General features: G+C 36.7%; 1 protein-coding gene across 1 annotated transcript; it reads left to right on the forward strand.

Annotated features, from left to right (window-relative positions):
- The first annotated feature begins 13,827 nt into the window (after positions 1 to 13,827).
- LOC101267583 (ribonuclease 3-like protein 2) lies at positions 13,828 to 16,556 on the forward strand. Its single transcript, XM_004251869.5, has 4 exons — positions 13,828 to 14,482; positions 14,667 to 14,819; positions 15,213 to 15,574; positions 16,105 to 16,556. Exons 1-4 carry the CDS (start codon positions 13,997 to 13,999, stop codon positions 16,277 to 16,279), a joined length of 1,176 nt encoding a protein of 391 aa, XP_004251917.1. The 5' UTR covers positions 13,828 to 13,996; the 3' UTR covers positions 16,280 to 16,556.
- The last annotated feature ends 284 nt before the right edge of the window (positions 16,557 to 16,840 follow it).

A 16,840-nucleotide genomic window follows, 5' to 3' on the forward strand; every position in this document is an offset into this window, starting at 1 on the left:
CTACAAATCTCAAAATTTAGTTAAGCATGTTTTCAAATCATGTTATGATGCATAATTACCTAAATATACACATATAAAGACCAATAGAGATTGGATTATTATATACAATAATACTATGATTCATCATTACCTTGGTATTGTAAGTCTTAGAAATTTTAAATATACAAGCAATCAAAGGAGGCTCGTTTGTTGTATCCCTCTATAAAACATTCAATATTAAATTTGAATTATAACATGGTTTATCTAAAATTGGAGAAATGATCTGATAGATATTTATAATTGTATTAGTTTGTATTTTAAATCCTTTTACTCTATACATTATCAATCAGACCCTCAAACTAATTAAAACACAATATTTGATATCTCTTTGACCATTGACAAATCTATGTAACATAAATATTGTTGAGTTGAAAAAATGTGGATATATATACATGCTTCCAAGCGAATAAATACACTATATTTTATTTTGAAATATTATTTTTTATCAAAAGAAAAACTTAATTTTTCATCCACCCTCTCCCACCCCACCCCACTCACCCATGCACCTCCACTTTCTCTTCTCCAACACTTTTTTCATCTCTAACCCTGAACTTTCTTCTCTTCTTCTTCAATAAAATCACGCACCACACTTATTCTTTCGTTTTCCTTTGAAACCACCCGCCATACACTCTCTTTTTTTCTTCAATCCACTCTCTTATATGCAACAAATCAAAACCTTACCCCTCTAACATTTGACCGAACTTATGTGATATTTTTTTGCGACTCAGTATAAAGCGTGATATCCACATTCTAAAAGAGAATGAAGCAATAAATTTGCTTTAGAAAACTAACTAAATAATAAAGATATAAAGAAAAAAAATTGAACTTCTTTCCCCTCCTTCCGCCATTGTCATCGTACCCAACCCTTTCTTTTGTCATCGTCATCGTCCCAAACCCTCCTTCTGTCATCGTTACCATCCCTAACTATTCCCTTCACCATCGTCCCCAACCCCTCTTTCTTTTATCGTTATCGTTCCCAACCTTCCTTTTCGTCATTGTCATTGTCCCCAACCCTGCCTTCTGTCATCGTTATCGTCCCCAACCCCTCCTTTCATCATAGTCATCGTCCCTAACCCCCCCTTACGTCATCGTTCCCAAAACTCTAGCCATTGTCACAATCTTAAGCCCTAGTCCATCTTGGATCCGTGATGAAAGTTGAAGCTGATGTTGCGATTGATAGCCATGGAAGAGAATGATTAAGAAGTTCGGCTATAGAGGAGTAGATTTGGATTGATAAGTGTTATTTGTAGTTTTGATGATTTGACAAACTTAGGGACCTCATAAAGGTACCGGGTTTTCTACTTGAGTATTGCAGGTGTCTTGTTTGAAGTATTACAGATGAAACAGACTCAGGGACCTAGTAGAGGTACCAGGATCTCATGATGATGAGCCAGTCGACTGCCAGCTGGAGATGGTACAGAAAGTAGGTGCACACTTTCCGATGGCGTTAGAAAAGTGTGACCTTTCCAGCCAATGGCAAAGATGTTTAGGAAAGTGACTTGCCCATATAAAAGGAACTTTCCTAAACATTTGTGAGTAGTTTTTGACACTTGATAAAAAATTTTCAAGAACTCTTGCAAAGGCTACACAAAGCAAAGACAGAATTATTCCAAGGACAACAACAACATCTTGAGCTTTTCATCTAGTTGTTTAGAAATTTTTCTCTTGTTCTTAAATTGTAAACCACTCCTAAATCTATAAAGGAATTGGTGTGTTGTGTTAGAAGTCTAGGTTGTCCAGGTGGGATAGCTTAGTGGGTAGATTGTTTTTCTACTTAGGCTTGTTGTGCAATAGAGGACTATTACTTAACGGTAAGATTGATAACTCTTTCTTAGATTTGGTGTAATCGTGTTTCGCTTTTGCTTTTGAAGATTAGTGAAAACGATTGAAAATCCTGTGAGACAGGTTGTGGTTTTACTCCCTTAAGCAAGGAGGTTTCCACGTAAAATCATTGTGTTGATTTTACTACATTTAACTTTCTGGTATTTTTCTGAAGTGAAGTAAGGGACCTGGTCCATTACTTATTAAGTGAAGGCATACATTCTATCAAGTGGTATCAGAGCGGGCACTACCTATTTGGTTAACACCAAGGAAGTGATTTTGTTCTAGAATGGCAGCTCCACTTAACCTCGAAGAAGGTCAGTCATCACACAGACCTCCTCGTTTCAATGGACATTTCTAGAGTTGGTGGAAAGTTAGAATGCACGATTACCTCATGGCTGAAGATAGCGAGTTATGGGATATTATATTAGATGGACCCTTTGTTCCAATGATGGAATAAAAGGATGGAAAAAAGACCATTACTGTTCCAAAGCCCAGGCAGAAATATGATGATGCTGACAGGAAAAAGATTGAAAAGGGTTTCAAAGCTAAAACTCTTCTGGTCTGTGGGATAGGACCTGATGAGTACAACAGAGTGTCAGCCTGTGAGTCTGCTAAAGAAATTTGGGATTGCTTGTTGACTGCACATGAAGGAACTGAACAAGTCAAAGAATCTAAGATTGACATGCTCACCTCATGATATGAGAACTTCAAAATGAAGGAAGGAGAAACAATACATGACATGTTCACCAAGTTGTCTTCCATTACAAATGAGCTGCGAAGTCTGGGTGAACCTATAAGCATGACCAAACAAGTCAGGAAAGTGCTTCGAATTCTTCCAAAGACTTGGGAGAGCAAAGTTGATGCCATTACAGAAGTCAAGGACTTGAAGGTGCTGACCATGGATGCCTTGATTGGTAATCTTAAAACACATGAGATGAATCAAAACTATGATTTGTCAAAAAAGGAAGCCAAGAAGGACAAGTCATTGATGTTGAAGTATAAATCAGATGAAGATTCAAGTGATGATGATGATATGGCATATCTCATCAGTAGATTTCAAAAGGTTGTGAGAAAAAACAAAATTTATAAAAGAGGAACAAATGGGACTCGAAATGCTGCTCAAGGTGATACTTGCTACAAGTGTGGAAAATCTGGGCACTTCATCAGAGAGTGTCCTTTGCTCAAGAATGAAAACAAGGAACATAAAAAACACATGGGTGACAAAGAAAACAGAAGGGACCTGGTACCTGGTAACAGAGATCGTAAAGCTGCAGTTGATATGGTTGTCAAAAATGCTCTTACTGCATGGGGGGATTCCTCAAGTGATTCAGAAGATCCTGGTGATTTAGAAGATCCTGGTGAGCCAAAAGATGTGTCTATGGTTGCTGTGCATGAGGAGGAAACTGTCTTCAATGAAATGTTTGCTCTCATGGCACACACAGAAAATGAAGAAGAGGACAATCAGGTAACTGTTCTTGACATGAAAAATGACTTGGATAAATATTCTCTTAAAAAATTGAGAACCTTGGCAAAAGTCATGCTAGATTCTGTGATAGAGTTAACATCTGAAAGAGATACCATAAATGCTGAACTTGAAATTTTAACTGAAAACAAAGGTCAATTTGAGACACAATGTCAAGAATGGTGTCTCTAGAGTTAAATAACTCTGAACTTAAGAACCAGTTGTGTCAGATTACTGAAGAAGCTGAAAAGCTGAATGGAAAGTCAAATAGTCTGCAAGTTGAAATTCAAGAAAAATTGAAAAACTCTGAGAAAAATCTTAGTCTGTCACTTGAAAAGAGTAACAAATTAGAACAGGATATTGTGAAACTTAAGGAAGAGCTTGAAAATTCTCTTAAGTGGACCAAATCCTCAAAGTTGCTGTCAAATGTGACAAATCAGAGTAATTTCAATAAGAAAGGACTAGGAAGTCTGAACATAAGTCCTCCTTATAATCCTCACAGTAAGTATGTGTTTGTGTCTGACAATCTGTTGTGTCTTCATTGTGGTAAGAACGGACATTTGAAGAATGAGTGTGTTAGCTGGAGAAACTCGTGTGAAAGATACTCTAATTATGCTGAAAGACAAAATGTACCAAAAGAGAGACCTGGTCCTACAGAGCCTGTCTCAACTCACAGATTTTCAAAGAAAAAATCTGTTCCTGCTCCTATGTCTTTTGTTAGAAAGCTTCAAAGTCTACCATATTGGACCAAGTACAATCTGATCACTCCTTTGTCTGCCTACTAAGAACTCAAGCTGAAATGGGTTCCCAAGCTTAACAAGTGATTTTTGGTGCAGGTGAGTTAGAAGAGCAACAGTCAATGTTGGTATATGGATAGTGGCTGCTCTAAACATATGACTGGTGATGTACAGAACTTCCTCTCACTCAAGACCCTCCAAGGAGGAGGTGTCTCATTTGGTGATGGCAAGAAGGGGTACATTCTGGGAGTTGGCAAAGTAGGAAGATCTCTTGAAGATTCAATTGACAATGTTTACCATGTGGATGGGTTGAAGTACAACTTGCTAAGTGTGTCACAAATCTGTGACAAAGGAAATGAGGTCAAGTTTACTTCTGAGAAATGCACTGTGGTGAGTTTAACTACAAACAAGGTAATTCTCACTGCGCACAGAAGTAAAAATATGTATGTGGCAAACTTTGAAATCTCTCATGGAGATGACTTAACATGTCTCAGTGCTCAAAATGAAAATGCTGATCTCTGGCATCGTAGGCTGGGACATGTGAGTTCATCTTTATTGAATAAGTTAATTTCAAAGGACCTGGTTCGAGGGTTGCCCAAAATGAAGTTTGCTGAAAATAAAATATGTGAAGCTTGTGTTAAAGGAAAGCAAATCAAATCATTATTCAAGCCCAAAAATCGGGTAACATCATCAAAAACCTTAGAGCTGCTTCATATGGACCTTTGTGGACCCTTGAAGGTTCAAAGCAGAAATGGCAAGAAGTATATTTTGGTGATTGTTGATGACTATTCAAGATACACCTCGACGAGATTCTTGAGATCAAAGGCAGATACAGCTGATGAGCTGGTGGTATTCTTCAAAATGATTCAAACGAAATTGAATCAAGTGGTTTGCAGCATTAGATCTGATCATGGTACAGAGTTTGAAAACTCAACACTGGATAGATTCTGTATGGAAAATGGTACAAGCCACAACTTCTCTGCTCCAAGAACTCCTCAACAAAATGGAGTAGTTGAGAGAAAGAACAGAACCTTGGTGAACATTGCCAGAACTATGATTATTGAATCAAATCTTCCTCAAAGTTTCTGGGCTGAAGCTGTTAACACAGATTGTCATGTTACCAACAGGTGTCTAATAAGATCTGTGTTGAATAAGACTCTATACGAACTGCTCAACAACAGGAAGCCAATGCTGAACTATCTTAGAGCTTTTGGATGCAGATGTTTTGTGCTGAATAATGGGAAGGATGATCTGGGAAAATTTGATCCCAGAAGTGATGAAGGAGTATTTGTTGGATATTCTTCATCCAGCCAAGCCTACAGAATATTCAACAAAAGAACACAATGCATTGAAGAAATAATTCATGTTGTTTTTGATGAAAACGGAAGCTTAAAGAATGATGGATCAAATGATGATGATGATGTGCTCAAAATGCTAAAATCCAATGAGATTGAAGGTGCTGAAACTGATGCAGATCAACAACTGAAAAATGATTGTGATGATCAGAATCACAGTCTACCTGAAGAGGATGCTGAGGTTGAACAGGATGATAGGGTACCTGGTACTACTCAAAACTCCAGCCAGAGTACATCAGACTCCCCAGAAGATGATGCCACTCCTGATGAAAAGGATCATGATGATCTGCCAAATCAGTCTACTGCAAGGTCAGGATGAAAGCATAGTTCATCACATCCTCTTGATGATCTCATTTCTCCCTTGAATTCTGGAATTCAAACTAGATCAAAAACAAGAAATCTAGTTGCATTCTCAGCATTCATATCATCCATTGAGCCTAAGAATGTTAAAGAAGCATTAGGTGATGCAGACTGGATCAATTCTATGCAAGAAGAACTTCATCAGTTTGAAAGAAGTAAGGTATTGTACCTAGTTCCTCGACTTGAAGGCAGAACAATAATAGGAACCAGGTGGGTATTCCGAAACAAACTTGATGAAAATGGAGTTATTACTAGAAATAAATCCAGGTTGGTGGTGCAAGGATACAATCAAGAAGAAGGAATTGACAATGATGAGACTTTTGCACCTGTTGCTAGAATGGAAGCTATTAGAATTTTAATAGCTTTTGCTGCTTTTATGGGATTCAAGCTGTATCAAATGGATGTGAATAGTGCATTTCTGAATGGAGATCTCAAAGAGGAGGTGTATGTCAAGCAACCTCCTGGTTTTAAAGATACATTATGTTCCTGCTTTACGAATATGATTTTTTTTGGGAATTTCTAATAATATCCATCCTTGTTCCTATTTTGGCATTTTTCATTTCCGGAGTGTTAAGCAACCTCCTGGTTTTGAAGATACAGAGCTACCAAATCATGTGTTTAGATTGAATAAGGCACTATATGGTCTGAAACAAGCTCCAAGAGCATGGTATGAAAGGTTGTCAAAGTTTTTGCTGAAGAATGGTTTCAAAAGAGGCAAGATAGACAATACTTTGTTCTTGCTAAAAAGAGAACAAGAATTGCTTATCATTCAAGTTTATGTGGATGACATAATTTTTGGAGCTACTTCAGAACATCTCTGTGAAGAATTCTCATCACTGATGGGAAGGGAGTTTGAAATGAGTATGATGGGTGAGTTGACATTCTTCCTGGGGCTGCAAATCAAGCAATCATCAAATGGAATTTCAATATGCCAGGAGAAGTACATCAAAGAGCTGCTGAAGAAATTCAATATGTTTGCTTCCAAACCTATTGACACTCCTATGGGAACTAATTCCAAGATGATAGTAGAAGAATCTGATCCCCTTGTGAATCAGACAATGTACAGAGGAATCATTGGCTCCTTGCTATATCTGACTGCTAGCATACCTGATATTGTGTATAGAGTTGGAATGTGTGCCAGGTTTCAAGCATGTCCTCGTGGTTCACACCTGAAGGCTGCAAAACATATTTTTAGGTACTTGAAGAAAACAGGGGACCTGGTTCTCTTTTATCCTGCAGGTGATACTTTTGATCTGGTTGGTTTTGCAGATGCTAATTTTGCAGGTTATCAAGTTGTCAGGAAGAGCATCTCTGGAATGGATCATTTCCTTGGATCATCACTTATCTCTTGGGGCACCAAGAAGCAGAACTCTGTGGCTCTTTCAACTACTGAAGCTGAATATGTAGCTACTGCAGCCTGTTTTTCTCAATTGCTGTAGATCAGGCAACACTTCGAAGATTTTGGAATCCACATCAAAGCAATTCCTCTCATGTGTGACAACACTAGTACTGTGAGTATGGGAAAGAACCCAGTTCATCATAAGAGAACAAAGCACATTGATGTCAGACATCATTGTTTGAGAGATCATGTTGAGAAGGGTAATATTGTGCTCACATACTGTCCAACGGAGGAACAGATTGCAGACATCTTCACCAAGGCTCTCAGCAAGGATCAATTTGAGAGAAATCGATTAAAGTTGGGGATGTTGATCTCCAAGTGATGCTTTTAGCCTCCAACAGTAGAACTCCCTTGATGGTTAGAATTGCAGTGCAGGTATCCTTTGTGTGAATCTTAAATATTTGAACAAGATCACTTTTTGTATCTTTCGTAGGTATACTCTCAATAGGGACCTGCTCAGCAAAAGAAGAGACTAGAACAATTAAGGAATGAAGTTAAACTCTATCATGGTACCTGGTACCTGTCCAGGTTAGCATTTTTACATTAAATTTAAACTAAAAATTTTGACCGTTGAAAATGCCACGTGTCAGTCATCGGTTACTCTGACCGATCAGTCCAATCGTTTCTCCCTCAAACGATGCATCTAATCAAGGACCTGGCACCCTTTCACTTCTTTTAAAAAGGGGTCATTTCTTCTTGAAACTCTCATCCATCTCTTAACTTTATCTCTCTCATCTATCACAAGACTTCTCACATTCAAAGGCAAATCTGTCTTCCTCTTCTTTTTGTTCTTCAATGAACCCTTCTAGTATCACAAACATGTCTTCCTCTTCATCTTCTTCTAAGCAAATGTTGGATGCACTTAGTGAAATTGCGCCCCTTGCATTCTATTCTCCAACACCTGCTCAAGCCAGCCTTCCTCCCCCACCCATTCCTCAACATACTCCGGATAACCCTTTCTTCTCCATCGATCTAAACACTTCTACAGTACCTGGTCCATGTGAAGAAATGTTGCCTGACAACATGTTTGAGGGATATCTACCAAAACACAGGGCTTTCGAGTCTAATATCCTGGCAGCGAGTGAGGAACTCGTGATTGAGAGCCTGGCAATGATGAGAGAGGAGGCCAGAGCAGAACATACTGACGCCCTAGAAAGAGAAGAGGTAAGGCCTTCTCAACCCATTTTCGATAAAACCCTCGATTTAGGGCGGTACTCTTCTTCCTCTTCATCTGAATCTGCAAGTGAGGAAGAACCATTAAAATGGAAGGTGGAGAGTCGAAAAGGGAAGGAAAAGGTCGTGGAGGAGGCTCCTAAGAGACGACCTAATACAAGGTCTGTTGCACAAAAATTGATGGTAGATGCCTTGAAGGCAAGCGCACGCTCTGCTGCTGCAGTCAAAAGTGCACGAACCTTCAAGGTATCAAATTTTAGGATACCTAAAGAAAAATTGGTTGAGTTGTCGGGAGAAGATGTTGAAAAGAAAAATAACAAGAAGAAGTCAGAAAAGAAAAGGGAAAGGGTTACAAGGAAGGTTGAAAAGTCACAGTCAAAAGGAAAGAGATCTGAGAAAAAGAGAAAGCGGACACAGGGACCTGGTCCTCAAGCCAGGAAAGTTGAGAATGTCAACTTGCAGGAAGTAGTTGACAGTCTAAGGAAACAAGCAGTTCTCGCTGGAAAAGTGTTTGATATGGGGATTATTACTCTTCCGGGCATGGATTCTCTACATGACATGGTGGAGATCCAATCTTGGTTGCACCTATTAAACAAGAAATCCCCCATCCTCCATGAAGAAGAGGTTCATGAATTCTATTACAATATTCAATTCATGGAAGATGGGAGTCTCCTCACATGTGTGAACAATATTGCTATTTCTTTGAATGAGGTGGTGTTGGGCAGAATCCTCAGAGTGCCTACAGAGGGTACCCGGTCCGTGCTGAACAATACTTGCTCTTCAAAATTTGCCTCCATGATTTCTAAGACTCCCACAACTAAGGTTGCTGGGATCTATAAGAAAATTATGAAGAGTGATTATCAGCTGGTCTTCGAGTTCATCAACAAAGTGGTTCTTCCTCGCACAGAAAAGAGAACACTTGCTACTGCTGCTGACTTGTACGTAATGGAGATGCTGTGCAGCTTTGAGGCTCTAAGCCTTCCTAGTCTCATGATTGAACACATTCACAAAACAGTTATTGAGAGGAAAGGAGTACATGGAATGGGGTATGAATACTTTCTCACTGAAGTATTCAAGCACTTTCAGATTCCTCTTAGTGTTGGAAAGGTGGGGACAGTTAAACAAACTATCTCTGAGCATACCTTGTTTGAATGTGAATGTATTGAAGGCAGAGGCTTACCAAAAAGCAAGATGGCTCAACTTCTTGAGGACCTGGATCAGCTTAAACATGAGATTGAAGAACTCACTGTGCGGTTGAGTAGTAAAGAGGCTGAAATTGCTGTACTCAAAGCAAAGCTGCTTACTGCACAGAGTGAGGGACCTGGTTCTTCAGTTGTACAAGCTCTGGAGAAAGAGAACAATGAGTTGAAGGCGAAGATAACTGCCCTGCAAGAAAAAGCCATCAAGGATAATGATGTTGCCAATGCACGACTCACTCTTGTTATCCAGTCCCTATCTCAAACTCCCTCCTCTTCCTAAATTGTCAATCAATCCTTTCCTGTGTCATTTTTTTGTGTGGTTGATCATCGTGTTGATGGATTTTTAGTTTGTCTTTAATGTATTTATTTTATAATGGCATGTTGGTTACTTTATTCCTTTGCTGTTCTTTCTATGTTCTTTTGCGATTGCTCTTCCTCTACTGTTTGATTGCTTATTCGCTCTGATCTTGCTCAGTATTTATGTTGACTCAATGGTTTACTGCATATCTTTTTTATGATGCCAAAAGGGGGAAGTAAACTGTTAGTAGCTAAATAAGGGGGAAGTAATCTGTTAGTACCTAAATAAGGGGGAATATACAGTAAGGGAGAATACACTGTCAGGGGGAACAATTCCGGTGAAGATCTCAGATCATATCATTGTTTATCATCATCAAAAAGGGGGAGAATGTTATTTGTAGTTTTGATGATTTGACAAACTTAGGGACCTCATAAAGGTACCGGGTTTTCTACTTGAGTATTGCAGGTGTCTTGTTTGAAGTATTGCAGATGAAACAAACTCAGGGACCTAGTAGAGGTACCAGGCTCTCATGATGATGAGCTAGTCGACTGCCAGCTGGAGACGGTACAGAAAGTAGGTGCACACTTCCCGATGGCATCAGAAAAGTGTGACCTTTCCAGCCAATGGCAAAGATGTTTAGAAAAGTGACTTGCCCATATAAAAGGAACTTTCCTAAACATTTGTGAGTAGTTTTTGCAACTTGATATAAACTTTTCAAGAAATCTTGCAAAGGCTACACAAAGCAAAGGCAGAATTATTCCAAGGACAATAGCAACATCTTGAGCTTTTCGTCTAGTTGTTTAGGAATTTATTCTCTTGTTCTTAAATTGTAAACCACTCCTAACTCTATAAAGGAATTGGTGTGTTGTGTTAGAAGTCTAGGTTGTCCAGGTGGGATAGCTTAGTGGGTATATTGTTTTTCTACTTAGGCTTGTTGAGCAATAGAGGACTATTGCTTAACGGTAAGATTGATAACTCTTTCTTACGTTTGGTGTAATCGTGTTTCGCTTTTGCTTTTGAAGATTAGTTAAAACGATTGAAAATCCTGTGAGACAGGTCGTGGTTTTACTCCCTTAAGCAAGGAGGTTTCCACGTAAAATCATTGTGTTGATTTTACTGCATTTAACTTTCTGGTATTTTTCTGAAGTGAAGTAAGGGACCTGGTCCATTACTTATTAAGTGAAGGCATACATTCTATCAATAAGCGAATCCATGGCGAAAGTGGATACTTAAGTTGAATTGATTTTAGATTATTAATTTGTTGATATCAATTATCTTATTAGATTTTTATCACCCCATTTATTTATTATTTTGGCTTATATATGCATAGGTTAAACATAATAAGAATAGTATCACCAATTTGGTCGTTCTTTTCTTTCATGTTCTTTCTTTTTTCTTGTTCTATGGATACCCATCTTTTTCTTCTATAGATTAAGGATCTCCAATATCCATTTATGATTTTACTATAAGAATTATTATTATTATTATTAATTATTTCTTAGTTATAGCCCATGTTTACTTGTAACCCAAGTAATACCATAAATAATATTTAATAAGGAATAGATCTCGTCCATACACTGTTTACTTGATGAACGTACCTGATTAAATCATAACCTCTATAAATTGGTCCTCCCTCCACCCATTAGGGTTATCACAACAATAATTTCATCGCTGACGGTTGTGATAACATAAAGTAAGGGCAAAGAGGTAAAAGCTAATTTACAACTAACGCTTCCACTTTTCATTGTGATGATGTATTTGTAATCAGGTATATACTCTTAACGATCTCTATGTAAGATTATCGTGTTCAAGATCCTGATATTATGTTTTGAAGTATTTAATCTTACATTTACTGTCAAGTTATACACTTCTTGAGTTACTGCAAAAAATAGAGGTTCAATTCTCCCTTTTCTTTTAGAATGATATGGATTTCGGTGTCCCTTGCGACGTCATTTTCGTCTACATCTTCGCCTATTTTGTCTACTGAACCTCCGTTAGAGTGAGTTTTAGCGATGTCAATAAAAGTTTAGATGTTGAACAAAAAGATAGTCAAAGACGATTTTACTCTGGTCTGTGATAGATTTCCATAGTAATAAAGAATGGACGATGAAGAGAAGTGGAGAGGAGAGCAAGTAGATTTTTTTACGTTGCTCTATGGTTTTGATTTTGTATGTTCCTCTTCTTCGAGCCTCAAAAACCTGTCATAAGATCCAATGTTAAGAAAAAGTTGTTAATTCAAGTTAATTGGTTAAATGCTACCAATCAAGAAAACTTCATTGTCATTTTTTGAAGAACGAAAGGAATTAGAGAAATGAAGACGGTGATGAGATTTCTAATGGTGGTTGTGGAGGTGAAGGAAAGTCTTGAAGAACGAAAGGAATTAGAGAAATGAAGACGGTGATGAGATTTCTAATGGTGGTTGTGGAGGTGAAGGAAAGTTGAGAAATATATTTATTTTATATTTTAAATAGAAAATTTATTAGTTAACAATTTGGTCGATATTATCTGATGTGACATTATGACATGACGTTAATTTATATGGTGTGGATATGCTATGTCATTTTGTTAGAGAGAGTGACTTACACACATAATTGGAGGGGTCTGAAAGTCTTATTTTATTTGAATTTAAGAGTTCACTTGACAAAATATGAAGTAAGAGGGTTCATGATACAAACTTATATAACTATAAGGATCCATCAGACTATTTTGCTAAAATTTAATAAAATAAAACTTTTATTTCATCCAACGTAATAAATAAATTTTAAAAGGAAAATAAAAATAAAATTGTTATTTTCAAAGTTATAAGTAGCCAAATACTTTTTAGTAAAATAGATAAATAAATGTAATATTTAGACATTTTATATAGTTCTTTGGTTCTTTTCCATTAATAAAAGAAGAGAAAAGATATAAAATCACCATCGAAGTTGTCTCGAATTTTTAAAAAAACATCTTAGCTTTGCGGGTCTCCTATTACCCCATTGAATAATTTCACAATAGTATATATACCCCATTTTTCAGTCAATACCACTTGTGTACAAAGATTTGTAAGTCACACACTAATAGTCACTTAACACGTATTAAAAGTAATTTTTAATTATTTTTATTTAATTTCTTTGCTTTTCTTTTTCTTTTTCCTTTTTTTATCTGGTTCTCGTTCTTCTTCTTTGCCTCACTTCTGTATCTTTGTCAGTCCTTCTTCCAGAAGAACAATCGCGATACCCACTGTTGTGGGACGAAATTTTTCGGCAGCATTATTAATTATTTGTCAAACTATCACCTATTAAATTATTTATGAAAATAAATATTGTCAAATAATTAAAATTTAAATATTCAAAATATTACCAAGTCAAAATCTGATATTTAGATCACCTCCTTCTCCAACTTCTTACTCCCAAATTGAGTTTTCCATTGTTTCACTATTTCTTAATTTCAAACTTGATTTGTAGGAGGAATAAAATCACTACTACTTTGTATTTCAAAATAAAAAAGAATAAGAATGAACACAATAATATTAGTTTAGAAAAAAATAAAAAAAGACATAGATGCCCAAGAAACATGGGCAAGCTAATGATGGTAGAGAATATGAAAAAAAAATTAAAAATTAAAAACTATTCTTAATAAAGCTTTTAAAAAAATTAATACATGGGGTTTTGTATTTTTTTCTTAAAATAAGTCAAATTGGGAGTGCCACGTGACAATTTTACGTTTGTCTGAAGCAGTATGAACAATTCTTCACGCGCTCAAATTTCGTGACGATACGAGTGGTGTTAAAATTAATCAAAAAAGTATATTTATTGTGAATTTAAATAGTTTTATGAGGTAATAAGACATCCGCAAAATTAAGATATCTTTTTGAAAATTTGAAGCAACTTTAATAATGATTTTATGCCTTTTTCATAAAAGAATAATAATTTAACTTATGTCTTTAAATATTTTTTTAATGAATGTACACAACTTTACAAATTTACTTTATATGAATTTAGACAAAATTGGAAGAACAATAAATATGGTCAAAGATTTTTTTTCCAAATTTTAGTTATCAGATTTAAACTGTGTCCTATAAATTGAGACGAAAAAATACCCCAAAGTTACAATTCAATCAAACATTGGTCTTTCCCCCTAAAATCCTAAAAACCCTCTCCTTTTTACAATGCAGTTCATTCAAAGTACTGACAAATCACTTTTTCTGCACAATCATCATCAAAACAGAGTACCGCTGACCCACCGGATTATGATGGAGTCACCGGAATCTTGCGTCATTCTGACAAATCCAATCAATAAGAGCATCGCATTAATTCCCGACGATGACTATATCATCACAGATATGGCGGCATCCATAAGGGCAGTTGAGGAGATTTTAGACTACAATTTTAAGAATAAGAAACTTCTCGAACAAGCTCTTACGCACTCTTCCTGCACCGATTCTCCGTCGTATCAACGCCTTGAGTTCGTCGGCGATGCTGCTCTTGGCTTAGCTATATCGAATTTTGTTTATTTGACTTACCCTGAACTTGACCCTGGGCAACTCTCTCTCCTCCGCTCTGCTAATGTTAGCACTGAAAAGCTTGCGAGAGTCGCCGTTAAGCACTCTCTTTATAAATTTGTTCGCCACAACACTACTACCCTCGATGAAAAGGTACATTTTATATCTATGAATATTAAATTTAGAATTGATATGCCGGGATAGTTCTTTTTATTTTTTTTATGGTTAGGATTTGATTGTAGCAAGTATTTTTGTGTGAAATTATTAGTTTGGGTTGAATTGATTGTTTTAGGAATAATGAAATTGAGAGAGTTAAAAATTTGGATTTGGATATTAGGTGAAGGAATTCGTGATAGCAGTAGAACAGGAGGAGGAGGCGGAGGTACACGGAGGAGTAATGAAGGCCCCGAAGGTACTGGCTGATATTGTGGAGTCAGTGGTGGCAGCTGTATATGTGGATATGCACTTTGATCTGAAGCTTCTCTGGAAGGTTAGTTGTGTCTCCTTTGTCTGGATATATTTTCGAATTATTGTTGCATAATTTGCTGAATTATATATATATATATTTAGGTTTCCTTTCGTAGAATGTCATTTTAGATGTGTTTACAATGAAATATGTTCATGTCACCTAACTAATAAAGGTTTATTAAGTTATGTGTATGAGAGAGATATGTGTTTCAAATTTACTAATTGGGATTTGAAATTGTTATGTATCGAAAAAGAAAACGGTAAGTTCACATGAAAGGAATGTTTTTCCGTCTTTTCAGCTTTCATTATTAGAAAAAACCAATCCAGTTTTGTTTTTTTTCGACCTAGAAATTCGGGTATCTTGTCTTGCAGATTATCCCGTTGTTCTGATTAGTTTAGTTTCATTTTGTGTTAGAAAATTAATCGCCTCCTCGAGCCGATTATCACACTGGACTTGCTTGCACAACAACCACAGCCTGTAACTATGCTGTATGAGCTTTGCCAGAAGGACGGGAAACATGTTGATATAAAGCATTGGAGAAAAGAAGAGAAAGACATAGCTAGTGTTTATGTTGATGGTCAATTTGTTGTTTCCGCTACTTCTGAGAACAAGGAAAATGCTAAACTTCACGCTGCAAAGTCTGCAATCACAAAGTTGGCCTGTAATCATACTAGTAAGCTGGATCTTGAAGTCGAACCAAACACTGAGTTTGGAGGAGCAAAGCAGAAGCTGAATGAGCTATGTGGAAGAAAGAAATGGCCCGCTCCAACTTACAGGTTAAATTTTTTTTCTCCAACTGAGATGAAGTCGTTACTCTATACATTGCAAACTGAATCATTAGGTGCAAAACTGTACGCCCTCCTACCAGTTTATGTTGCAACATTTTCGTCGTATTCCATTCTAGAAAGAATGGTAACTTCTTAATTTGAAATAACTACTTTGATAGTTATAGTAAAAGTAGTCTTCATGATATGATTGTGTAGAATAGGTTGGTAGTAATCTGGATACAAGAGTATAAAGGATCAAGTATGATATAAATGGATGTTAGATGTACGTTAACGAGCCTCTAGGAGTTTTGTTTAACAGTGAAGGTAGTACAGCTGGGGATGTGTAATAGGCACATGTCACGAGTTTGAATTCTAGCTAATGAACCAACTCTTGTGTTTAAGTTTAGTAGGGAGACGGATGGGCTATTATCCATCAAGTGTTTGGCTATTAAGCTACAGACACCACTTAACTGAATACTTGGTAAACATGTTTGAACTGTGATTGAGTTTCCTCATTGTTTGCTTTACGATGTTTGCAGAATTGAGAAACAGGTAGGCCCTTCTCATGATAGGAGGTTTATTTGTTCAGTGCAAGTTGCAGTAGCTAAAGGCGTGGTTTTTGTGATGGGAGATGAGAAGACGCGTGTAAAAGATGCAGAGAATTCTGCTGCATCAGCCATGATTTGGGGTCTGCAAGGTTCCAATCTCAGTTAGACGCATATTATGGATTGTACTTATTTAATAATTGCGTATTTGAGCTAGGGAATGGTGTATAATATGTCTTGTTAGTGGTTTGTATGATTTGAAATTCATGACAGTGATGAAATATTATTGTAGTTCTCATCATATCAGGAAAGACAGATTGTCATAGCTGTAGTGATAAATTGATGCATAAGGGATGACACCTTTAAATTATGTAAAAGATGTTTGGATGGATCATTCAGTATAATTATATGATATTTTGGCCAATAATGTGAAGAAGATTTATATAGTTCTTGTGTGTTTTTTTCCATAGTAAAATAAAACCAATGGAGGAAGCAAAGCTTCTACTTCTTTTAATCTATTTTTCTCTGTTTGTCTGTATTCTGTATCCTTGAAAAATTAAGCTAGTTAGGAGTTTGGTCTCTAGTCATAGTCATGGTCAGGGTCAGGTTCAAGGTCGGGTCCCTATTGAAGTGCAAGAGGGTGGGGTGGGTGAATTGTCTATGGAGTGACATTCTTTAAATATATTTAGACTTAGCTTATCTGACACGTTCAAGAGATTTCATCTTTGAA

This window comes from Solanum lycopersicum, chromosome 12 (genome assembly GCF_036512215.1).
Source record: "Solanum lycopersicum chromosome 12, SLM_r2.1".
Classification (NCBI taxonomy): domain Eukaryota; kingdom Viridiplantae; phylum Streptophyta; class Magnoliopsida; order Solanales; family Solanaceae; genus Solanum; species Solanum lycopersicum.

What these genes read in the sequence shown, in the direction of transcription:
- LOC101267583 (XM_004251869.5), top strand. Translation starts at nt 13,997, where the DNA reads ATGCAGTTCATTCAAAGTACTGACAAATCACTTTTTCTGCACAATCAT. An exon ending in CTACTACCCTCGATGAAAAG is followed by an intron (nt 14,483 to 14,666) that starts GTACATTTTATA and finishes TTTGGATATTAG; the next exon opens with GTGAAGGAATTCGTGATAGC. An exon ending in ATCTGAAGCTTCTCTGGAAG is followed by an intron (nt 14,820 to 15,212) that starts GTTAGTTGTGTC and finishes ATTTTGTGTTAG; the next exon opens with AAAATTAATCGCCTCCTCGA.